We start from the raw sequence: 25,508 nt of genomic DNA, 5'->3' as shown, positions 1-25,508 counted from the left end.
AGAAATCTGCCCTGAGTCTGGAAGGACAGATCGTGAAGCTGAGGCTCCAATACTTTGGCCACCTCATGAGAAGACTCCCTGGAAAAGACCCTGATGTTGGGAAAGATTGAGGGCACAAGGAGAGGGGGACGACAGAGGACGAGATGGTTGGACAGTGTTCTCGAAGCTACCAGCATGAGTTTGACCAAACTGCGGGAGTCAGTGGAAGACAGGAGTGCCTGGCGTGCTTTGGTCCATGGGGTCACGAAGAGTCGGACACGACTAAACAACAACAATGGTATTTTAAACTGTGTGCGGGGGGGGGGCGGGTATAGGGCTGAAGAGCGGCATGTAGCTATAAAATAAAAAACAATACCGATTATGATGATGTTTCTAAACACCACAGCCAATGTGGGGCCCAGGGACTCAGCTATACAGCTGCAAACGAAGCGTTTTGAATGTGTTGTACAGTGCCATATACAATTTGTGGCACTAGATGGCGACTGTGAGCTATAGCAAATTCAATGCCTTTTTCAAAACGATTTTTTAAAAAAAGCATTTTCACAACGTTTTTAACACGCTTGTTAGATTCCACCCAGGTTCCAGACCGGCTCTGACAGGGGCGAGAAGTGTGGTCAATACGGAAACGCTTTCCTTTTCTTGAAAGAAAGAATGTCTTTTTTAAAAAATAATAATCATCATCATTTTTTCAATACAAACAACAACAAAAACAATATACAAAAAACCACAATAACACTAATAACACAATTTAACAATTCAGATTTGAGTAATACCTATAACTACACCTTTTAAACAATATTTCCCCGCCTCTCCTCCCCCGACTTCCCACCCCTGTCCGCCTTATAACTTTAAGTATTCCTTCCAGATTTCTTCATATTTATCCATTCTTAATTTGCGTCAATATGCAATTCGTTCGTAGGTAACTAGTCTGTCCATATTGTCAATCAATGTGCTCAATGGGATCTTTTTGCGGCTCTTCCAATTCATCAAGACAAGTTTTTTGCTTCCTATATGGCACGATACATCCATATATATATATATATATATATATATGCAGGTTTTGGTGTCTTCGGGTGTCTTCCCGTGTAAGAGTCGGGGTGTCTGTGCGACGTTTCGACGAGGTCTCACTCGTCGAAACGTCGCACAGACACCCCGACTCTTACACGGGAAGACACCCGAAGACACCAAAACCTGCATTCCTGTACCCGTGAAAATCTACGAAAGCATATATATATATATATATATATGTATATATGTATATATGTATATGTATATATATATATATCCATATGTATATATGTATATTGACCCCTTGTAATCTCCCGCGTTTCCGGTATATAATTTAGAATGAAATTTAAATTAATTCAATTAATTCAAATTTAAATTAATTTAGCATTAAATTTAGAATGTCGTCACTCGGCGCGCCCTTCGTCACTCGTCCCGCGACGGCGCTGTAAACAGCGCCCTTTAACCTGGGAAACGCCATTGGGAGGAAGCGGGCGGGCGGAAACCATAGAGATGAAGCCGCCACTTCCGGCCTAAATTAGAAAAAAGCTACCATTGGCCCTAACAAAAAAAAGAACAAAACCTGAGTGCGCGTGCGCACGCGCGTGCGCCTTCCGCTCCGGCGGCCTCTGACCCCGCCCACGTCCGGGCCGCCCTCCGGAGGCTGCGCGCGCGCCACCTTCCTCCTCCTCCTCCTCCCCAACCCCCCCCCTCGCCCGCCCGCCCGCTCCTCCTTATTAGAGCGAGAGCGGACGAGACATCCGGTTCCGCCCCGAATCCGTGCTTGTGAGGGAGGGAGGGAGAAAGAGAGAGACGGACGCGCTGCCCCAGTCGCTCCTCCCCCCGCGCCCTCGGCCGGGAAGCGAACCCCGGGCCCTGAGACGGAGAAAGAAGAGCGTCTAGGTAACGGGGGGGAGAGGGCCGGACCGGGCGGGGAAGGCCGGCCTCCCTCCCGCCTTCCCCCGTGAAGGGGGTGTGTGGGAAGGGGGGGCAGCGGGGCAGCTTCTCCTCAGAGAAAGAGAGCGGGAGGAGGAGGAGGAGGAGGAGCGGCGGCTGTCAACAGCCCCGCAGGCCCCTTCCCCGGGCGCCCAGAGGGGTGCGGGGCCGGTGGCTGCGCGACCTTCTTCCCTCCGGCCTCGCCCTGAGGGGATAAATGGGCCGGGGAGGTGCCAGGTAGCGGCGGTAACAATAATAATAAGAATAACGTGCAATAAGTCCTCTTTTAGGCGCCCACGCAGCTTGCAGCCACGAAACCGCTAGCACGTTTGCAATGCTAAGCAGGGTTCAGACGGGATGGGAGGGGGAGGGAAACGCGTGTTGAGGTTCCCTGCATGGCGGGGGGGTGGGCTAGATGACCCGCCGGGAGGCCCCCTTCCGGCTATTCGGTTCTGTGATTCTATGGTACACAAGCCCGCCTTTGAAAGAGTAAGATTGTGAGTGTGCACGTCTCTCTCTCACTCTCTCACTCTCTTTCTCTCTCTCTCTCTCTGTGTGTAGTGGCGGTAATAATAATAATAATAATAATAATAATAATGTGCAATAAGTCCTCTTTTAGGTGCCCACGCAGCTTGCGGCAGCATCTGCAGCCACGAAACCGCTAGCCCGTTTGCAATGCTAAGCAGGGTTCAGACTGGGTGGGAAAACGCGTGCTGAGGTTCCCTGCATGGCGGGGGTGGGCTAGATGACCCCCGGAGGCCCCCTTCCAGCTATTCGGTTCTGTGATTCTATGGTACACAAGCCCGCCTTTGAAAGAGTAAGATTGTGAGTGTGCACGTCTCTCTCTCACACTCTCTCTGTGTAGTGGCGGTAATAATAATAATAATAATAATGTGCAATAAGTCCTCTTTTAGGTGCCCACGCAGCTTGCGGCAGCATCTGCAGCCACGAAACCGCTAGCCCGTTTGCAATGCTAAGCAGGGTTCAGACTGGGGGGGGGGAGGGAAACGCGTGCTTAGGTTCCCTGCATGGCGGCTGGTGGGTGGGCTAGATGACCCCCCGGAGGCCCCCTTCCGGCTATTCGGTTCTGTGATTCTATGGTACACAAGCCCGCCTTTGAAAGAGTAAGATTGTGAGTGTGCACGTCTCTCTCTCTCACTCACTCTCTTTCTCTCTCTGTGTGTGTAGTGGCGGTAATAATAATAATAATAATAATAATAATAATAATAATAATTGCAATAAGTCCTCTTTTAGGTGCCCACGCAGCTTGCGGCAGCATCTGCAGCCACGAAACCGCTAGCCCGTTTGCAATGCTAAGCAGGGTTCAGACTGGGTGGGAGGGGGAGGGAAACGCGTGCTGAGGTTCCCTGCATGGCGGGGGGTGGGTGGGCTAGATGACCCCCCGGAGGCCCCCTTCCGGCTATTCGGTTCTGCGATTCTATGGTACACAAGCCCGCCTTTGAAAGAGTAAGATTGTGAGTGTGCACGTCTCTCTCTGTCACTCTCTTTCTCTCTCTAATGTGTGCATGTCCAGTTATGTGCGTCCCCGTATGTGCGCACATACACACACAGCTTCCTTCACTGCGGGCTCAGTGACAACTCCCAAATACTTAGTGCTCATGTGGCACCTTTCAAGTTCCCAGCACACCAGAGTAACCTGCTTCCTGGCAAAAACAGCCCTGTAAGCTAGGGGTGGCAGTGCTAGAAGCGTGTGGAACTCCAGGTAATAGGAGTGTTAGGAATCATATAATGGTTGGGTTGGAAGAGACCCTGAGGGTCATCTAGTCCAACCCCTGCTTCAGGATGGGAAAGGAAAGCACTTCTCCACACAGTGCATGGTTAGGCTATGACAGACTCACTCCCATAGACAGATAGGTAGCCGTGTTGGTCTGCCATAGTCAAAATAAAAAAATTCCTTCCAGTAGCACCTTAAAGACCAACTAAGTTAGTTCTTGGTATGAGCTTTCGTGTGCATGCACACTTCTTACCTTCTCACCCCTTGCCTTTTCCTGTAAGACCTATTGCAGTCGTTAAGAGTCGTCAACAGGCTCATCTCAGTTATCTGCCAATCTCCCATTCCCACCACCCTTCTGAGTAATACCCCTCCCCACCTTCTCACTATATAGAAGGATCTGGCAACTTCTGTTTCAGTGTATCTGAAGAAGTGTGCATGCACACGAAAGCTCATACCAAGAACTAACTTAGTTGGTCTTTAAGGTGCTACTGGAAGGAATTTTTTTATTTTCACTCCCATAGTGTTCACCCAACCTAGATGGCTTTCAAAGAGGATTTAGTCAAATTTGTGGAGAAGAGGGCTATCAAAGGTCACTAACTATGATGGATATTCACTGCCTCTGCAGTTGCAGGCTGTCATGCTTCTGAATACCAGTTACTGCTGGAAGCCTCAGGAGGGGAAAAGATTCTTGCGCCTGAATTCTGCCTGTGGATTTCCCATAATCAGTATCTGGTCAGCTGCTGTGAGAACAGGGTGCTGGACTAGATAAGGCATTGGCCTGTTGCAGCTGACTCCTCTTAAGATCTTACAAGAGTGAAAGTGACTTACAGTGGCTAAGATCTTAAGTGGGGATTTCCTGTTCAATAACACTTAGCTACTGTGCTACATCAGCTTCCATTTCACATGTAAAATGGGTGCTGTGAACCTGTCTTGTCCCTACTGACGCATCAAGGATTGCTGAGTTTGTCAACCCCACTATAACAAATTGCTTTAACCTTTTCTTTTACCTTTTGACAGATGTACTTATTTACTGTGCATTATAGCTGGTCCTAGACCTGAATTGAAAACAAAGCTCTGTTTGGTTAAAAGGATAATAAAAAATAGAATTCCCTTAAGATGTATTATCATAGTTCTGAACACTAGCCTAGCCACCTTAATGTTTACTCCAATGCATTCATATGCAAATACCCTAGAGACAAAAATAGATCTTCCTTCCATTCAGAGAAAAACAGCAGCTTTACTGCATGTATGCATGCTAAAAGATCCATGTAGTTCCTCATCCTGTTTTCCATTGTAGCTAACCAAATGCTAATGGAAAACCCCCAGAGATGAAGTGGAGAGTGTGGGCTACTTTTACTTAAAAAGGTAAAGGTAAAGGTACCCCTGCCCGTACGGTCCAGTCTTGTCAGACTCTAGGGTTGTGCGCTCATCTCACTCTAGAGGCCGGGAGCCGGCGCCGTCCGCAGACACTTCCAGGTCACGTGGCCAGTGTGACATCGCTGCTCTGGCGAGCCTGCACCAGCGCAGCACATGGAACGCCGTTTACCTTCCTGCTATAAAGCAGTACCTATTTATCTACTTGCACTTTTAAGGGTGCTTTCGAACTGCTAGGTGGGCAGGAGCTGGGACCGAAAGACGGGAGCTCACCCCGCCGCGGGGATTCGAACCGCCGACCATACGATCGGCAAGTCCTAGGCACTGTGGTTTTACCCACAGCGCCACCCGCGTCCCTTTTACTTAGCAGTCTATAAAGGGCCAGGCTAGGCTGCAAACTCATTAACAGGGTGAAGCTGCAATTGTGCAGAGCCTCTTGTTAGCTCTTCCTATAGGGCGTAGGGGCAGGAAATAGGTGAATTAGGCACAAACCCCCCTGAGGGATGTGTTTGAATTGGGGCCAAATTCTCCTTTTGCATGTCAGACAACAAGTGGTCATGCCAAAAGATAAGCGGGGAGGGAGAAGCAGGCAAAATTGCAATCCAACCTTCACTCTCCCCAAACAGTTTTCCAACCACTGAGCTACAGCAGGAGGGCATATTATGGGGCACAGCATCCTGACCCAGCAAAGACCTAGAGGGTTGCACCAGGAACCCCAGGTTTCACACACAAGTGGTCCCAAGTTCAAACCTTGACTGCCATTTCCCACTAGAAAATTCTGGTAGGAGTTTGTATACCTAGGATGCCTTGGTGAATGCAGAGTCTTGAGCCATTCAGAGGAAATACCACATCAGTCAATTGTATGACTCCCACGTGACCCAGTTTGCTTTTGCAGCACTCTGTCCCTGCCATATAACCTAGCCACACTATTCCACATGTTCGTATGCATTATTGTCTGGTACTGCTGTTTATTTCCTCTCTATGTCTTGAGGAAAGACATGTCCCCAATTTGTTCCCCCAACAACAGACTTACTCATTCCTTCACATGCCCACTGCATAATTCATCACATCAGAAGTAACCAGGAGGCTTTTCAACTGTTAGGGGTCTCAACCCCCTTACCTGGAATTCAGATGGCCAAAGAAGGAATAAACTACACCAAGACCTGGTGGAAAAGAAATCTTTGAGCCCCTTTCTCTTCATAATTCTATCCTGACACGAGCGCCTGTGAATAAGACTCAGCAGGCGTGGAAAGCAGGGTTCGAAATTAGCAGGGCACCAGGCACATTTTGCGCCTAAAGATACTCCATTTGCAAGCACCGCAAAAGGTCTGGGTTCCATTTTTTTGCACTTGGCTGACACTCAAGGATTACTGAAATGTATCTGCTTTGAAGCCTCAAAGTATATGTTAAGAATAGACAGTACATTAAGGAGTTTAATAATGTAGAGTAGAGTGTTTTGAAAACTGAAGTCTAGTACCAATATTTTATTGTAAACACCAAATTAAACATGTATTTCTTTTTAAAATGGGATATTAACAATGTGTCACTTATGTGAATTGCATATTAGTTCATGCTTATCAAAATAATAAGTGTTGCTGGACCCACCCCTAACGGCAACTAGACATTCTGTTTTGGCACCCACAACCCAGGTCCCACGAGCCATTTGGCTCCTAGCTTTTCTATCCCAGTTTCTAACACTGGTGGGAAAGGGTCCTCAACTCCTAAACCCCATCAACACAGAAGTGGCAGCTGTAACAAAGCGGAATGAGATCTGGAAGCAGAAAATATGAACATAGCTGCCAGTCACCTTGTCTCAGCAGGGCTCCTTCACCTTTGCTATGTGGCCAACAGCAAAGGAACAGGTGTACTGCTCCATAGTGCTCCATCTCGGTGTTGGCTAGGGCTTCAACAATACATAGCTGTCCTCCCAAGCAGCTTACAAAAAAATACAGGAGCTTAGTAGAACAGGAAAGTCAGCAAAACACGAGGAATAGCACCGGTCACTCCTCTTACTAACATTGTAGTCCTATTGTGTAGTCTTAGTAGGAACTGTCCTTAGAGGGCTGCCTGTGCGCCAAGAAGAGTTGGGGACCTTAATGAGCAATGGTCAGGAATCAGCAGCATAGGATCTGGCTAGTCTCAGCTTCATCTAGCCTTTCAGAAGGGAGCTATCACCGAGACAGTACTTGCTCTTTTTCCTGTGGGGAGCTGCTGTGGAGTTCTTTGTGCAATGTCCACTTTTTTCAGACTGTGATCCTGGAAGGCAAAAGGAATGATGATTGTTTGGCTGGCACTAGCAGTAGCGGCATAAGGGACACAGGTGGCATAAGGGACACAGGTGGCGCTGTGGGTTAAACCACTGAGCCTAGGACTTGCCAATCAGAAGGTTGGCTGTTCGAATCCCTGCGACGGGGTGAGCTCCCGTTCTTCGGTCCCTGCTCCTGCCAACCTAGCAGTTCGAAAGCACGTCAAAGTGCAAGTAGATAAATAGGTACCGCTCCAGCGGGAAGGTAAACGGCGTTTCCGTGTGCTGCTCTGGTTCGCCAGAAGCTGCTTAGCCATGCTGGCCACATGACCTGGAAGCTGTACGCCGGCTCCCTTGGCCAGTAAAGCGAGATGAGCGCCACAACCCCAGAGTCGGTCACAACTGGACCTAATGGTCAGGGGTCCCTTTACCTTTACCTAGCAGTAGCGGCAATACAAAGCTTACCTGCACCTAAGCCTGTGTCACTACCCCACCCCCACCCCACTAAGTGTGTGTACTTAGATTTGCATGGAGACATCATTACTAGCTTTGGGAGAGGAAGGCTTTGTAATGCAAAAAATTTAACCAAAAAGGTGTTGTCGGGTAAGCATGTTACTTCCTATCCCTTGCTTCGTTTTGTGGGGTGCCTTGTCCTTTCCTCCCTTGCTGGGGTAACAGAGCAACAGTTCCCGTTGCATTGTACTTCCCATATAATACTATTTAGAGGTACCCATAATACTATTTAGAGGATAAGCTTTTTGTGGAAAGTGCTCTTTCACTTTAGGAACATACGGTACTGTGCTATACTGAGCCAGATCGTTGATTCACCTTCTGTCTCCACCAATTGGCAGGAGCTCTCCTGTGTTTAGGAAGGAGCCTCTCCACCACACTTACCGTGCTACCTGGAATTGCCAGGTATTGAACTTGGGACCTAGATGTTATAATAATAATTTATAATAATCTGACTGGGTCTCCCCAGCCACTCTGGGTGGCTTCCAACCAAATATCAAAAACAATACAGCGTCAGACATTAAAAACTTCCCTAAACAGGGCCACCTTCAGCTGTCTTTTAAAAGTAAAATAGTTTTTTATTGCCTTGACATCTGGTGGTAGGGTGTTCCACAGGGCAGGTGCCACTACCGAGAAGGCCCTCTGCCTGGTTCCCTGTAACCTCACTTCTTGCAGCGAGGGAACCGCCAGAAGGCCCTCGGCGCTGGACCTCAGTGTCCGGGCTGAATGATGGGGGTGGAGATGCTTCTTCAGGTATACAGGGCCGAGGCCGTTTAGGGCTTTCAAGGTCAGCACCAACACTTTGAATTGTGCTTGGAAACGAGCCAGTGTAGGTCTTTCAGGACCGGTAGATGTTCTACCACTGAGCTACTGTCCTTGCGTAGCTCCCACCAGCAAGGTGAATCCCAGTGGTACAGGTTTTCCAGAAAATTTTGGACTGGGAAATTTATGTTGCCCTAAGGCATTTGAGTTCTGATTTAGCACATTTGTTTGACTTACTTTTTATTTTTGTTTATTAAATGTGTGCTGTATTAATTTTACATGCTGTATGAACACCTCCGAAGGTTTTCCAATATCCAAAAGTATTAGAATGGAAATTTGCCCCCCCCAGGTGCTCCAAATGTAGTTTGAAACGTTGTATTCAAGCAGATTCAAAACTTCACTTGAAAATTATTTTTATTGGAATATTTGTAAATAATTTAAGGTTTAACAATTCAATAGCGCATACTTTCCTTCTGTGGCAGAGGAGGGATGAAGGCGCTGCAAATGTTAACAAATGAACTTTTATCATGCTGAAAAAACAAATAAGTGTGCTACCTATGGTCACCTTATTCCAGAGTATTGTATCTATTCAATTTGATTTCAGTTGTATTAATTATGTTACATGACATACCAAATTTAAGGAAGACACTGACAAACTGGTGTGTGTCCAGAGGGGGATGACTAGCTAGAATGGTCAGTCTGGAAATACATGCTGGACAGAAGTAGCTGGGTATGTTTAGCCTGGAAAAAATAAGATTAAAGGGAGACACAGTGGGGGGTCGAGAAGATAGAGCAGCAGTTTGACTTCACCCCCGGAGGTGCATTTCATTGTCTCTTGAGATAGACAGATGCCAACAACAATTGACTAGCTTCATGGGGTGGTGGAGTCAACAGTTCTTTGGCTTGGGTAGTACCTTGGTTCAGGGAGCCAGTGTGGTGTAGTGGTTAAGGTTCGCGTCTCCGCTCCTCCACTTGCAGCTGCTGGGTGACCTTGGGCCAGTCACACTTCTCTCAAGTCTCTCAGCCCCACTCACCTCACAGAGTGTTTGTTGTGGGGGAGGAAGGGAAAGGAGAATGTTAGTCACTTTGAGACTCCTGAAGGGGAGTGAAAGGCGGGATATCAAATCCAAACTCCTCTTCTTAACATCAAACCCTAAAGCTCTCCAGCCAGCATAAATATAGGCTTGCACCCTTAGCCATCTCTTTGATAAACTGAAAAGTCCCCAATACTTGAGCATTCCTTAGTAGGGTGCTTCAACCCCATCATCTTCCTGGCTGCACTTTTTTACATCTTTTCCAACTCTATATCATCTTTTTGTGATGGAGCAACTGAAATTGTAGATAGTATTCCAGGTGCAAGTGCATTATAGGTTTATTTATATAAATGTGATATGATAGCAACTGCTTCATTTTAAATTCCTTTTGTAATAATTCCGAGCACGGTATTTTCCTTTTCCATTACCACCATGCTCTTAGTTAATGATTTTCACAGAGCTGCATGCACTGTGGTCGTAATATACATTTTTTTGTTTAGTCACCACATGTTCAGATCTCATCAGTATACAGGATTTTCCCCTCCAACGTGTATCAGTTTTCATTTAACTTGCATTGAACCTAAGTTTCATTGACTATTCATGCAGTTGGGAGAGATTTTCCAGCTTCTATTAGTCGGCAACCTGAATAATTTGCTGTTCTCTGCAGACTTGGCCATTTTAGTGTTCACTCTTTGTCTCCAGATCATTTATGAACAAATTAAATAGTATCAGTATCTTATATAATGATGCATTGTACTTCCCATCATTGAAATAATTTTATGTTATTTCAATTCTTTGCTTCCTGTTCTTTAGCAAATTAATGAATCTCTGTTATTTCTTCCATGACTGCTAAATTTACTCAGAAGACTTTGGTGAGGTACTTTATCAAAAGCTTTTTGGAAGCCAGAGTATATAATCTCTACTGAATCATGCATATCTACATGCTTGTAAAGCCCTAAAAGGCTTTGGCCCTGTATACCTGATGGAGCTTCTCCACCCCCATAATTCAGCCCGGAGGGGCTTTCTGGTGGTTCCCTCACTGCGAGAAGCCAAGTTACAGGGAACCAGGCAGGGAATTCCCTCCCATCAGATGTCAAGGAAATAAACAACTATCTAATTTTTAGAAGACATTTGAAGGCAGCCATGTTCAGGGAAGTTTTAAATGTTTGATGTTGTTTTATGCTTTAATTTTTTTATACCCACCCAGAGTGGTTGGGGTAACCCAGTCAGATGGGTGGTATATAAGTACAGTGGTGCCCCGCAAGATGAATGCCTCGCAAGACGGAAAACCCGCTAGACGAAAGGGTTTTCCGTTTTTGAGCTGCTTCGCAAGACGATTTTCCCTATGGGCTTGCTTTGCAAGACGAAAACGTCTTACGAGTGTCCCGATTTTTTTTTGCCCCCCCTTTTGCTAAGCCGCTAATCCACTAAGCCTTTAATTGCTGCTAAGCCTTTAATAACCGCTAAGCCGCTAATAGGGTTGCTTCGCAAGATGGAAAAACCGCTAGACGAAGAGACTCGCAGAACGGATTAATTTCGTCTTGCGAGGCACCACTGTATTCAATAATAAATGATTGATTGTAGAAAATGAAAGGTTGGCAAGGCAGCACAGGACTCCACTTTGCCAAAGCCATGTTGTTTTACTTTACCTTCCTTCAAGTTCAGCCAGTGTTGCCAATGATCGGGGAGTTGTAATGCAGCAATATCTGGAGGGCCACAGGTTTCCCCATTCCTGATTTAGAATCTAAATCTGCAGTCCTGGGAATAAGCCCCTTTGAACATGGTGGAACTTACCCTGGAGTAAACACACATTGGGTCAGAACGTTGGGCATCAAAGTAGTACATTCCTGATACTGTATATCCAAATAGTGCAAGTCCCACATAGGATGTGCATCCCATGGACATGTCACAGAGAGGGTGGTCAGGTGTTGATGAGAATTGGGAAAGGCCAACCCAAGGGAAGGTTCTAGTGGGTTGAGAACTTGCAGCCCTAGGGAAATGGCCAGTGGATTGGGAGGAGGGGATCCAGATTCAGGAGAAGGGCCTAGTGGCTTGTCAGAGATGGACTTCCCATCACCAGCTGTGGAGGTGGTTCCAGCAGCACCGTACCCTGAAAGTGAAGAGAACTTTGTGAGCTGGTTGTGTCATCTCCAAGGATGCGGAGGCAACATTGCTGGTGCAAGCAGACCATATATGCCCAGCCTCTACAGAGGAGTTCTCATTTGCTTCTCAGTCCCAAGGCTTGGGACGTCAAATGCACAAATGTGCCTGCTTCAGTCTTCAAAAGTAGAGGGCAGGGAGCACGTCAAGTGTAGGATCAAATCTTAAACTTAGCCATGTATCTTAGTACTCTGCCATGCTTTAATGGCTTGTAACCTGTAGACTCATGCTGGGCTGCTGTATGAGCCAAACTTTCAGAACAGTTTGCGTTCTGAGTCCAAAGGGGACTCAGGATATCGGGCAAATATTTTAAAATAAAGAATTGCAGCTGCTGCTTGTAAAAGCTGTACCTGCCCATCCCAGTTTTCATGCTTTTATCAGTCATATGTAAGTGAAGTGAACACTTGGAAGGGGAAATTACAGAAACCTTAAATTCTTTTGAAATTGAATTTTGCTGGATAGGAACTGCTGTAGTTCTTTCCCTCCCTGCAGTTATAAGATTCTACTGCATTTAATGTTCATTATCCAATGGAGTAAATTTCATCTCACGTTGTGTGTGTTCTCTTGTATTACAGCCTTTGACACTGTCTACCAAAGAAATGGTGATGGAGAAGCCAAGTCCGCTGCTTGTAGGGCGGGAGTTCGTGAGGCAGTACTATACCCTGCTAAATAAAGCCCCCGACTTCTTACACAGGTAACTTCTAAATATATCAATAGCTGGTGTTGTCTTGACTAAAGTAGCAAGTTGAATTAACCCCACTTCCTCCAAATGTAACTGTTTATCTTCTTATGGACAGCTTAACTTGACTGTATGGACTAGTTCTGCCTTGATGTTTTTATTTCATTGTATGCAGCCCTTATAGTTTACTAAAGGGTGGCTTTGAAATCTTTAAATTAAATAGGGGTTCTTTAAATAAACAACAAGCATAGCCAACTTGGGCTATGTTTATTTTGTGTCCCATAATTTGTTACACGCACAAAGAAAATCCACCCTTTCAAGCCATAACAAATTATATTTCGAAGTGTGGTTTTAATTTAGGTTCTGACTAAAACAGCTGCTCTATCTAAATTTGAAGTGGTTTTTTAAAAAATAAATAAATAAATTGTGGGCTTCATTAATAAAGAATAAGCAATTGAAAAAGTAGCTGAACAACACAAATTGGGAGCGTTGAGAGAAGAAACAAAGCACAGATACCCTGCCTCCTATTCCTGTGTATTTATTTATTGAAGGCTTTGTTCAACTAAGTCATACTCAGTAGTGACACACTGAAATCATTGGACTTCAGTTGCTCATGACTAACAATTCCATTGATTTCAGTGGGCCTAGTTTGGGCATGGCTTAGCCAGATACAACCCTATGAAAGTATTATACAATTATACTCCCAGGGTGGTTTGCAAAAAAATTCAAACAATTACAATGTGAATGCAAGAAAATACAGTAAATGAAAAAGCCACCAAATCTTAAAAGCAGCATGATGCAGCAAGATTAAAATTGTTTCTTTGAAAGCTGGAAAAATAAAAAGGTCCTTACTGGTGCTGAAAAGATGTTAAGGTAAGAGACCAAGCAAACCTCTCTAGAGATAGTGTTCTGCGCTGTAGTTGTCACTGCTGAGAAGTCTTCTCATACCCTCCCCCATTACATTAGAAAGATGTTAACAAGAGGTCCTTCATTGAGGATCTAAATATATGGGTAGGTAGCTACAAAGACAAGCGGTCATCAGCCAATCTCATGTTCCAAATGATGCCAAATTAAGCATACACATGTTCTGTTTACATGTAAGAGACGTAGAGAAGTTATTTTGAGTGATCTCATAAATACAATAAACAAATATTTTGATTGGGAATTCCATACTGCAGCTGATCACAGTGGAGCTTGCTGTCAGCAGTGATCAGCTGATCAACATTTACAGCAAGCCTTTCTTGCCAAGGCTCCGAATTGTTTCCATGATGGTGGAACATGTGGGTATAGTTTGGAGAAAGCAGCCTTGTGGGCCAAATTAGGACTCCCAGTGGACCTAATTTCACTTGCGGGGCAAAGGTTCTCCACTATTGTACCAGTTTTCAAAAAAGCAACTTCAGAGTTTGCCTGAAAACACCCTCCTGTTGACTGACAGAATTATAACACTGTGATGTAGCTTTTCAGTTAGTCTCCACTGGCCACAGTTTCTTTTCTATTGCCACGATTTTCTGTTATATGCACCAGATAAATCTCTTGTTGCAAGAAAACTCCTTGCAATAAAGCTCATTCCCCATGATGCATGGCTGAGAAGCAGTAGAAGACCTGTTACATCCTGGATACCTTGAAGTGATTTAAGCTATTCTGACCCAGGAGCTGCTTACTGAAAACAGCCAATGAGAGTGAAGTGTAAATGGTTAAGCGTCTCAACTGTGGTTTCTCGGCTTCCTGTGCCACACAGTTATGGAGAATGACAAGCGCTGTAAAAAATTCAACATGGGCAGTGAGGTCCTCAAGCAACAGTTTTGAACTGTGAAATAGAGCATCTCTTTCCCATCGATAAGTGTTGAGATAAATATGCATCTTAACTATCCCAGAAAATGCATATGACTAATACTGATGCTGGTTTTCTTCCCACTGGGGTAGTCTGCTGCTAATCAAATGATTAGTAGGTCTGTACTTCAACAAAGGGACGCGGGTGGCGCTCTGGGTTAAACCACAGAGCCTAGGACTTGCCGATCAGAAGGTTGGCGGTTCGAATCCCCGCGCTGGCGTGAGCTCCCGTTGCTCAGTCCCTGCTCCTGCCAACCTAGAAGTTCGAAAGCACGTCAAAGTGCAAGTAGATAAATAGGTACCGCTCCGGCGGGAAGGTAAAATGGCGTTTCCGTGTGCTGCTCTGGTTCGCCACAGCCACATGACCTGAAAGCTGTCTGCAGACAAATGCCGGCTCCCTCAGCCTATAGAGTGAGATAAGCGCACAACCTTCCGGTGGGAAGGTAAACGGCGTTTCCGTGCGCTGCTCTGGTTCGCCAGAAGCGGCTTAGTCATGCCGGCCACATGACCCGGAAGCTGTACACCGGCTCCCTCGGCCAATAAAGTGAGATGAGCGCCGCAACCCCAGAGTCGGCCACGACTGGACCTAATGGTCAGGGGTCCCTTTACCTTTACCTTTAACTGGCAACATAGTGGTAGCTGACAAGAAAATTAAGAACGTCAAGGGTCATCACATACCCCTTTACTGTGATGATGACCTAGCATTTCTGTCTTTGTCTTAGGATTTGGGTCACAATCTGAATGTGTGAAGAACCTGGGCAATAGTTCAGGAGTCATTGCTTCTCTTATTGCATCTCTTGCCATTAGATTTGATGGTATTAGCATCTTGGAAGCTTTCAGAATTTCATGAACAAGAAATGCTGAATCATAAATGCATATTGATGTACTCCTTACAGCTGCTTCCAGTTTCAGGCTGCTCTTGGAGACCAATATATTGTTTGATTAGTTTTGTATTCTGTTGGCTCCGCTTAAAAAGTTACTATAGTACAGTGGTACCTCGGGTTAAGAACTTAATTCGTTCTGGAGGTCCGTTCTTAACCTGAAACTGTTCTTAACCTGAGGTACCACTTTAGCTAATGGGGCCTCCCACTGCCGCCACGCCGCCGACACGCAATTTCTGTTCTCACCCTGAAGCAAAGTTCTTAACCCGAGGTACAATTTCTGGGTTAGCGGAGTCTGTAACCTGAAGCGTCTGTAACCCGAGGTACCACTGTAATGACTTTGAAATTACTGGTGCCTTGTGGTTGGATGTGGGCAGGGGAGATCAGGGAGATTGTATTGGAGCTTCAGAGTACTGTATTTTAATTAACAGGGAGAAATGTAAAGTATTGCACTTGGGCAAAAAAAATGAGAGGCACAAATACAAGATGGGGGACACCTGGCTTGAGAGCAGTACATGTGAAAAGGATCTAGGAGTCTTGGTTGACCACAAACTTGACATGAGCCAACAGTGTGACGTGGTAGCTAAAAAAGCCAATGCAATTCTGGGCTGCATCAATAGGAGTATAGCATCTAGATCAAGGGAAGTAATAGTGCCAATGTATTCTGCTCTGGTCAGACCTCACCTGGAGTACTGTGTCCAGTTCTGGGCACCACAGTTCAAGAAGGACACTGACAAACTGGAACGTGTCCAGAGGAGGGCAACCAAAATGGTCAAAGGCCTGGAAATGATGCCTTATGAGGAACGGCTAAGGGAGCTGGGCATGCTTAGCCTGGAGAAGAGGAGGTTAAGGGGTGATATGATAGCCATGTTCAAATATATAAAAGGATGTCACATAGAGGAGGGAGAAAGGTTGTTTTCTGCTGCTCCAGAGAAGCGGACACGGAGCAATGGATCCAAACTACAAGAAAGAAGATTCCACCTAAACATTAGGAAGAACTTCCTGACAGTAAGAGCTGTTTGACAGTGGAATTTGCTGCCAAGGAGTGTGGTGGAGTCTCCTACTTTGGAGGTCTTTACGCAGAGGCTTGACAACCATATGTCAGGAGTGCTCTGATGGTGTTTCCTGCTTGGCAGGGGGTTGGACTCGATGGCCCTGGTGGTCTATTCCAACTCTATGATTCTATGATTCTAATTGTTTTATTTAGTGATAAATAAAAATTATTTCCAATTTAAAGGCATATAAACTGATCTGAACTCTGTTCATCGTCTGAGGCCCATCTTCATGTGCCTTCTCCATGAGAGGTCCAGAGGGTGGCAATACAAGACAGGGCCTTTTCTGCAGTGGCTCCCCATTTGTGGAATGTGCTCTCCAATGAGGTTTGGCTGGCGCCTTTGTTACACATCTTTAGGCGCCCAGCGAAAACCTTCCTCTTTAAACAGGCCTTTGGCTGATGTGGCCTTTGAAATGTTTTTGTGGGAGATGGGGTTATTGTTTTGTTTTGTTTTTGTTTTAACTATTTATTTTATGCTTCTTTCCTGGTATTTTTATCTTGTGAACCTCCCTGAGATCTGATGAAGGGAGGTATATTAAGTTTAAGAAGTAATCATAATTTTAATACAGAGAACAAATAGTAAAAATAATCCTTAATGATTTCAGAACTGTAGATATCAGCATTGTATTTCGCTAACTTAATGGAAGAAGAGCCCTCTTGGTTATAGTTGAAATTGTTCCGGCTCTGAATATTTTCAGTGATCTCCTTTAGGACTGTACCCACAGATAACCTGGAATTACGTACACTGATCCTTAAAAGACACAGTTTGTTTCACCCATGTAGTTTTATTGCCCTGGAAAGGGATTTTGGGTGAAGTTGCCACTCCCTGAACACCCTAGTAGTTTCCCTTGAAACTAAGCAGGTCAAGGTCTGGTCAGTTCCAGAACAGGAGAATTCTTGAGAACCATTTGTTTTTATTTTATGTATTAATTTGTTAAACTTGTGTACCACCTTTCTTCCGAAGATCACAGGGTGGTTCACAACATAACAATACAAAATGAAAACACAGAATACATAATAAAACAAAAGCAAAATAAGCCAACACCCACTTATGTCACGTTGGGTACCATTATGGAAGAATGGTGGGATAACTTTTAAAAGAAACTTTTGTAAGGTGCCTAGATACCAAAACTTGATACAAACCAGATTTAGCGTTATCTTATAACATCATCATCATCATCATCATCATCATTATTATTATTTATTTGCTATGGGCTTTTGAACTGCATCAGAATTTTATTGATTATACCAGGTTTTAAAAACCATATAGTCCTCTTATCCAAAGCTTACATTAAACTTCTTAGCATTCTTTTTTAAATTTGCTGAAAACCAGATGTGCTCCTATATGACTGTCCTAAACCTCATGCTTGAATGTCTTTGCAGGTTTTATGGCAGGAATTCTTCTTATGTGCATGGTGGACTGGATGCCAGTGGCAAACCACAGGAAGCAGTGTATGGCCAGGCTGTATGTACCTAACCAATTATTTTAACATGTTCAGTCACAGTAAATAAAGGCATAGCCTTTGGCAATACATAATGTTAAATATGGTGTTTCCATTAGATGAAGCAGTAATCTAGAGAGAGCATAGCCATTTGTTTGCAGCAGCAAAAATATTAGGGTTGTTTCCAATGCAGAGCTGAAACCTATGGGCTTTTTTTTTTTGGTCATGTATGCTGATTTCTATAGGCCTTCTTTGAGTTTGGCTTAGTTGGATGCAACCCTTAGTTGCCAGATGCTGGAAACAATATGTAAAAATATGGGATATGACTGATATACCATACAATCAAAGTTCAAGGAGGAATAGGGATATAAATGGACATTGAGAAAGAACTCCAGAAATGGTGAATCCTGTTTAATTTTTTACCCTGAACTGCACTAGGGTCAAGTGATGGGGCACATCCTGTTGCATTTAACATTTCCCCTACCTTGTTTTTTTAACAGATAGGGTGTCCTCCGAAGCAAAGGTGTGGACATTTGTGTCCGCCATCTTTGTTTCCCGGAGCACTGTGCCATAGAACACACATAAGAATGTGAAAAAGCAAAGATGGTAGGCACGATTATCTGGAGCCTTCGTAGGGGTAGGTTAGTTAAAGTTGGGGAAAGAGAGACAAGGCTTCTGAAAAGTTTCAAATACATTTGATTTCCCATAGAGTTTCTTGCTTGGCAGTGCTAATGTAAGAGGCTGATATCCAACAGACAATATTGGGCTTGGATGTGGGAGACCACTTCTTTCAAGGCCTCATGGTGTGACATTGGGTCAGGTCGGTTATTTTGTGCGCTTCAGAGGCTTCTGTGCAAAAATGAATAATAGTGACCTATTTAAAAAGGCAGCATAGAGATTATCAAGTGCCATGGGCTTTTGGTTTTCAGTGTTCTTGGTAATTCTGTACTGAATGTCTATGCATTTTTCGTTGTCTTTCATTTCTGTTACTTTAGCAATAGATGATCCCAGTTTTTAAAATAGAACCTGATTTTTGACTTCAAAAACTGCCAGAAAAAGAGCTCTAGTCTTGAACCAGCATCAAGACATGTAGATGGTAATCCATGCCTTTGTATCCGTGTAATATGCTCTTAACAAAAGGATAGGGGAATCTTAGGCCTTCTTGACGTTGGCCAATGGTCCAGGGTAATGGGAGTTTTAATCCAACCTACAGACCTACAGACTCTCCACCTCTGCCCTAGCAGTGATACAGTTGTGATGTGGTAGAACATGCTTCAGTCTTTAAAAGGTGCACCCAGAGTTTCAAAATATTTATTCAGCGCTTGATGGGATAGCTGCATATTGCACATTCGAATCGGATGCATTTTCTATGAAGATGATGTAGTTCCACACCTGTAGTCTTCTGTTTTTCTCTGTTGCCATCCAGATTTGGTATTTTCAGGGAAATGGCCAGCCCGCTCCTTGAAATGTTTTAAGACAGCCCGGGATCCCTGATTTCATGGTTGCTGCCCTGAGGCACATGCTTTCAAAACTATATTAAAGACTATTGCATTGTTCTCTTGCTTTCCTAATTAGACACTTAAAAAAAACACCTAAAGCAAAACTTAGCCCAATTACATGTCCTCATCCTCCCCCCACCCCCCAGATTTTAAAATACTAGATTAAGTTTATGACCACATGAAAGAGCTGCAGTGTAGTCCGTTGGCCTGCAGCCAGAATCTTCCTTGTATTAATTATGTAAATAAAAGTATAAAAAATATACCTAGTTTTTACTGGAAAAGAGAGAAAATTCGCCATGGGGATTAGCTTTGGGTTTTCTTGAAAACACTGTAGCATGCTTTAAAAATTATTACAGTGGTACCTCGGGATGCGAACAGGATCCGTTCCGGAGCCCAGTTCGCATCCTGAATGGAACGTAAGACGTGATGGTGCATCTGCGCATGTGCAGGTCGCGTTTTACCGCTTCTGCGCATGCGCACGACGTCATTTTGAGCATCTGCGCATGCACGAGCGGTGAAACCCGGAAGTAACGTGCTCCATTACTTCCGGGTTGCCATGGAGCGCAACCCGAAAGCGCTCAGCCTGAAGCACATTCAACCAGAGGTATGACTGTAATATTATTTTCATTATTATTATTATTATTTATTATTTTCTATCAAAAGTGCATTTCTCCAACATAATGTGGCACAATAGCTGTTGAGCTGCGTTACCATCATCTGATGTGCAGAAACGTCTGAGAATTTATTGGCTTCCCCTTTAGATTCTTTGAGCAGAGAAGATGTAGGCAATTTGAGTTGCTCATGGCTGGGGCAGAAGTAAAAGGTTCAGAGTTTCACAAAATTACTTGTGAAAAGCCTGTGGAATTTCATGGAGGTTGAGGCAAAAATCCTTGCCCCTTCCTTCTTCACTCTATCCTTTCCCAAACCTCCTAGTGAGTGAAAGTGTATGTATGTTCTCCTCCTCCTCCTCCTCTCCCCCCCCCTTACTACCTTTCTTCCCTAGGACTTTTCCCCTACTCTTTCTAGTGTTTAACCGGGCTTCACCATTCAGGCACTGCTGTTGCAAGTACTGCTGCAGCCTTTTCCTGGCCTGTGCTGAGAAAGGCTTATTGGAGGCGGATCTGGTAGCTGGAATGGCTGCTTTGTTTGCTTGTCAGGATAGTGCCACCCTTGGCCAAGCTAACCAGCTGTGTGGCTCTCTCTCAAATGCATTCAATGGAACATTGCAGCAGCCTTAGCTGTAGCCATAGAGTGAGGCATCAGGGCAGTAGGTCAGTGGCTGTACAGGTGAGCAGGCGCCTTGGAAGAGGAACCTTAAAGAGTCACATCTTCACTCTACCACATTTTAATTTATGTTAAACTTAGTTATGAAGCTGTGTAGCATTATGGAATTTTATCAACTAGCTTGTATCTACCGGTTATTGACCAACACACACACACACACACACACACACACACACACACACACAGCGCGCTTGTACAGATAGAAAAGGAAGAATGTGTCTCCCATGCTCTCTACATTGAAGGAAAAGCATTTCCATATTCAGCATTTTTAAAGCAATGCACTCAGTATTAAGAGGCCCTACCTAACAAAGGAAAACATCTATACAGTGGTACCTCTGGATGCGAACAAGATCCATTCCAGAGCCCTGTTCACATCCTAAGCAGAACGCAACCTGCATCTGCGCGGGTCACGATTCGCCGCTTCCGTGCATGCGCGTGACGTCATTTTGAGCATCTGCACATGCGCGAGTGGTGAAACCCGGAAGTAATCCGTTCCATTACTTCTGGGTCGCCGCAGAATGCAACCTGAAAACGCTCAACCTGAAGCGTCCTTAACCCGAGGTATGACTGTAGTTATCAAAATCAGGTACTGAGAGCGTGGGGTTTTATTTTAAATTTTTGGCTAAGTGGGATTTAAGTTTCTTTTATTTTGTCTCTAGGACATACACAAGAAGGTGATGTCCCTGCAGTTTAGTGAATGCCGCACTAAGATCCGCCATGTGGACGCTCATGCAACTCTGAACGATGGAGTAGTTGTGCAAGTCATGGGGGAGTTGACAAATAATGGGCAGCCGATGAGGAAATTCATGCAAACCTTCGTACTGGCTCCAGAAGTAAGTAGCCACCGTGAACTTCAAGCAGCAGGGCCCTAAACACGAGTTGATCCCAAATGATCGCCCTCACTTCAGAAACGTTTCAACCATCTGTGGCTGGAACAAATCTTCCTAGACTAAACATAGCACTTATTTCTGCAAGCTTGCTTTGGTCCCTCCACCAGCAATCTTATCTAGGTGTACATAGCTGCAATTATAGCTTCCAGGTAAAGGCCATTCATATATATGAGATGCCAAGTGTTCCAAATGAATTGAACATCATGGCTGAGAAGTCTTACATTTCGTGTCATTACATTGGTAGACACATGAATGCAAAAGGGAAAGGGCAACTGAATTTGAAAGCAATATGTAGCATTGCCAGAGAGTTAGTTAATCAACAGTTGAGTTGTTGTTGTTTTCACCCATGGTGTGTTTGTTTTTACAGGGATCTGTTCCAAATAAGTTTTATGTACACAACGACATATTCCGTTATGAAGATGAAGTATTTGGTGACTCTGAAGCTGAACTAGATGAAGGTAAAGGAATCGGTCAGAGTTGGGATGTAGGAAGCCCTGCTAGCTCAGACTACGGGCCTCTGATCCAGTGTTCTGTTTTGACAGCAGCCAAATGAGATACCTATAGGAAGTCCAAAAGCAGGACTTCAAGGGAGCAGCATGCTGGAACTGAGAAATTCAGGAGATGAACCTGAGCACAACTCACTGTGGAAACTGCATACAGTCATATCTCTAGTTGCGTTAGCTTCATGTGGATTTCCGGGTTCCGAACACGGCAAACCCGGAGGTGTATACTTCCGGGTTTCGCTGCATGCGCAGAAGCGTTCTTTGCGCATGCACAGAAGCGCTCTGCCGCGCTCCACACATGTGCAGAAGCGCTGCTCAAGTTGCTGACTTTTCGGGGTGCGAACGGCACCCCAGAACGGATCGTGTCCACAACTAGAGGTACCATTTTAGAGGCAATCCAAGCTGAGCTAGCACATATTTCCACAGACATTTTGTGCTCCAGGTCGAAGGGATAACACCCTAGCCTTTGAATAAAAGTATGCTTATCTGAGTGCTGCTCAGGTTAGTATCTGTGCTGGTGTGGCCTAATCCTGCTTGGGTTATTGTTGCCACAATCCAGCCTGGTAACAAGCCCTGCAAGCAATTTTGCACTTGGCAGGGCCTGACTAGATTATTCAAGATTCTAACCTTGCAGTTATTTGCTTGTTGCTATTCTGATCCAGTTCCCACAAAGGGCAATTTAAATGACGTTTGAATGAATCTGATTGATATTATCATGGCTGTTGTTGACCCCGGGGGGCTGACCGGTCTGTTACCCTTTCATATAACTATCAACTTGACCGGAATTCTTTCTTTCAGTTTACAGTAAGGAAAGATCAGAGAAGTGGCTGTTAGGAATAAATTGTAGTTGGGGGGAAATTTTGTCTCCTATGTGCAGACATGCAGTGGTGTGGGGGTGGTTAAGCTGAGCATTGCACTAGTATTGTGCTGTGTGAGTCAGATTTCATTCAGAGACCAAGCACATGTTCCTCAGGAAAGATGAACGAGAAAAGGGAGCAGTGACTGTACAGTGATGGAGGTGGAGCCAAAGAGAATTGCAATGTTCTGTGACTCTTCAGTGAACAGTACATTCCTACAGTTGTGGTTGTTGCTATTGAGTCGGCTACTTCCAAACTAAATTACTTTCCACTTTGTCAGTTTGGAGGCTAGACTGGCTGAATGCAAAGAAAGGCCTGATGAGGCAAAGAAATAAAGGAATATCAGCTAATTTTGAATGGGAAGGATTTCTGAAATAGAGCATGTGACTGACATATAAAGAGTATCATTTCGGATGCATTCGAGTAAAACACTTTATGTATCCAGCTGCATTGTGGTGGATTCTTCTTAATTTGATGGTTTTCGGAATTTGTGGCAGATCATTCAGTTAGTGTGCTATAATCGATCTTACGAAGGAACGCAGGTGGCGCTGTGGTCTAAACCACTGGGCCTCTTGGGCTTGCCAATAAGAACGTTGGAGGTTCAAATCCCCACAACGGGGTGAGCTCCCGTTGTTTGGTCCCAGCTCTTGCCCACATAGCAGTTCGAAAGCACATCAAGTGCAAGTTGAAGGTAAACCGGTATTTCCGTGTGCCGCTCTGGTTTGCCAGAGCCACATGACCTGAAAGCTGTCTGCGGACAAATGCTGGCTCCCTCAGCCTATAGAGCGAGATAAGCGCACAACCCCAGAGTTGTCCACAACTGGACCTAATGGTCAGGGGTACCTTTACCTTTTTAATCAATCTTATAGTCGCAAATGAAAGTGCCTTGATCTTAATAGAGCTCCTCTTTTTTACAGTAATACAATGCACAGCAGGTGTATCTATTCTGGATTATAAACCTATGTACAACCAGTGAAAGCTGTGGGTGGAATTCAACATAGTGCCAAGTCCCTGGGCTATGCATGTGGAAAATAAGGTCTGCTCAAACGATAGTACCTCCCCATCCCATACACATTCCATTCCTCCACCCTTCTGGTGCAGATTTAGGGGGTGTACGAAAGGAGGAAAAGGGAGAAAGTACTACCGTGTGACGCGGGTGGCGCTGTGGGTTAAACCACAGAGCCTAGGACTTGCCGATCAGAAGGTTGGCGGTTCAAATCCCCACGATGAGGTGAGCTCCCACTGTTCAGTCCCTGCTCCTGCCAACCTAGCAGTTCGAAAGCACGTCAAAGTGCAAGTAGATAAATGGGTACTGCTCCAGCAGGAAGGTAAACGGCGTTTCCGTGCACTGCTCTGGTTCGCCAGGAGCGGCTTCGTCATGCTGGCCACATGACCTGGAAGCTGTACGCCGGCTCCCTCGGCCCATAAAGCGAGATGAGCTCCGCAACCCCAGAGTCGGTCACGGCTGGACCTAATGGTCAGGGGTCCCTTTACCTTACTACCATGTGAGCAGGCCACGTTCTGTGCAGGCAGCAACTTAGTTGAATCCAGCCCTCAATTATAGCTTTCCCTTTAGTCATTTAAAGTGAACGATCGAGTCTGATTTTGCTTGGTGCCTATTTACTGGGTGGTTCAAACTCTATAGACCCTTATGCACATGGTTCAAATACTTTGGTTGGCTCTGGTAATCAGCCTAAAGTTGACACTGACAGGACAACGCTGATCTTCCCAGCTTTTGGGGTGGGTGGGGCCTTGTCCCTGCCAGCTTGCTGATCTTGAGAGGCACTCTACACACAGCTCATGGTTATAGATGATGGAGCTTTCAGTTCAAAGTTCAGGGGTTGGGTGGGGGATTGTCTAGTCCACTTTGAATTAGGGGGCATTTGATCTCTCTGACGTGCAAGAAAAATTGCCTAATCTCCTTACCTACCAAATTTTGCAGCCCTGTGAATTGGAGGGTACTTGTTCACTGGTTTGTTGTTGTTTAGTCGTTTAGTTGTGCCCGACTCTTCATGACCCCATGGACCAGAGCACGCCAGGCACTCCTGTCTTCCACTGCCTCCCGCAGTTTGGTCAAACTCATGTTAGCAGCTTCGAGAACACTGTCCAACCATGTCGTCCCCTTCTCCTTGTGCCCTCAATCTCAATCAGGGTTTTTTCCAGGGAGTCTTCTCTTCTCATGAGGCGGCCTAAGTATTGGAGCCTCAGCTTCATGATCTGTCCTTCCCGTGAGCGCTCAGGGCTGATGTCCTTCAGAATGGATCGGTTTGATCTTCTTGCAGTCCATGGGACTCTCAAGAGTTTCCTCCAGCACCATAATGCCTCCACGGCATAGGTCATAGCTTCTGAGTTATTCAAGCCCCTTCGCCACAACAAGGCAATGATCCATGAAGGAGTGTTCATTGGTTAAAAGACTTTAATATGTTAATCTAACTAAGCATTGCCGCTCTACTTCAGTCTGCACTGTTACATATTATATACAACGTTGTTGCTGTCAGTAAAGAGGCACGTTCCTTTAAAAGTGCTGTTCTCCTACTTAATTACCAATAGTTAAAAGGACTTTCTCTCTAACGTTTTAGAGTCAGAAGATGAAGTAGAAGAAGAGCATGAAGAAAGGCAGCCATCCCCTGAGCCTGCTCAAGAGAATGCAAGCAGTACTTATTACGATAATCACCCTGTAACGTAAGACAACTTTATATTCTTACATTGCAACCAGTCTATGCAAAATTCATTTCATTTTTTAAAATTATATAAATTCCATTTTAACGATATTGAGACATCCTGTTTTCAGCTCTTTTATCTTTAGCCTGTGATGAAATCTAATGTAT

General features: G+C 44.9%; 1 protein-coding gene across 1 annotated transcript in view; it reads left to right on the top strand.

The window, feature by feature from the left end:
- Positions 1 to 1,714: 1,714 nt before the first annotated feature.
- The window catches only part of G3BP2 (G3BP stress granule assembly factor 2), a 36,526-nt gene continuing 12,732 nt past the window's right edge, over positions 1,715 to 25,508 (top strand). Inside the window, exons 1-6 of the mRNA XM_082194977.1 lie at positions 1,715 to 1,908; positions 12,337 to 12,455; positions 17,589 to 17,670; positions 21,090 to 21,263; positions 21,688 to 21,778; positions 25,260 to 25,362. Of these exons, the coding sequence (XP_082051103.1) occupies positions 12,361 to 12,455; positions 17,589 to 17,670; positions 21,090 to 21,263; positions 21,688 to 21,778; positions 25,260 to 25,362 (545 nt within the window). The 5' untranslated portion in view covers positions 1,715 to 1,908; positions 12,337 to 12,360. The remainder of the gene's footprint in view (positions 1,909 to 12,336; positions 12,456 to 17,588; positions 17,671 to 21,089; positions 21,264 to 21,687; positions 21,779 to 25,259; positions 25,363 to 25,508) is intronic.

Source organism: Podarcis vaucheri (genome assembly GCF_965113315.1).
Source record: "Podarcis vaucheri genome assembly, chromosome: 13".
Lineage (NCBI taxonomy): Eukaryota > Metazoa > Chordata > Lepidosauria > Squamata > Lacertidae > Podarcis > Podarcis vaucheri.
Note: the sequence above shows the minus strand (reverse complement) of the source record. Positions and strands in the feature narration are given on the sequence as shown.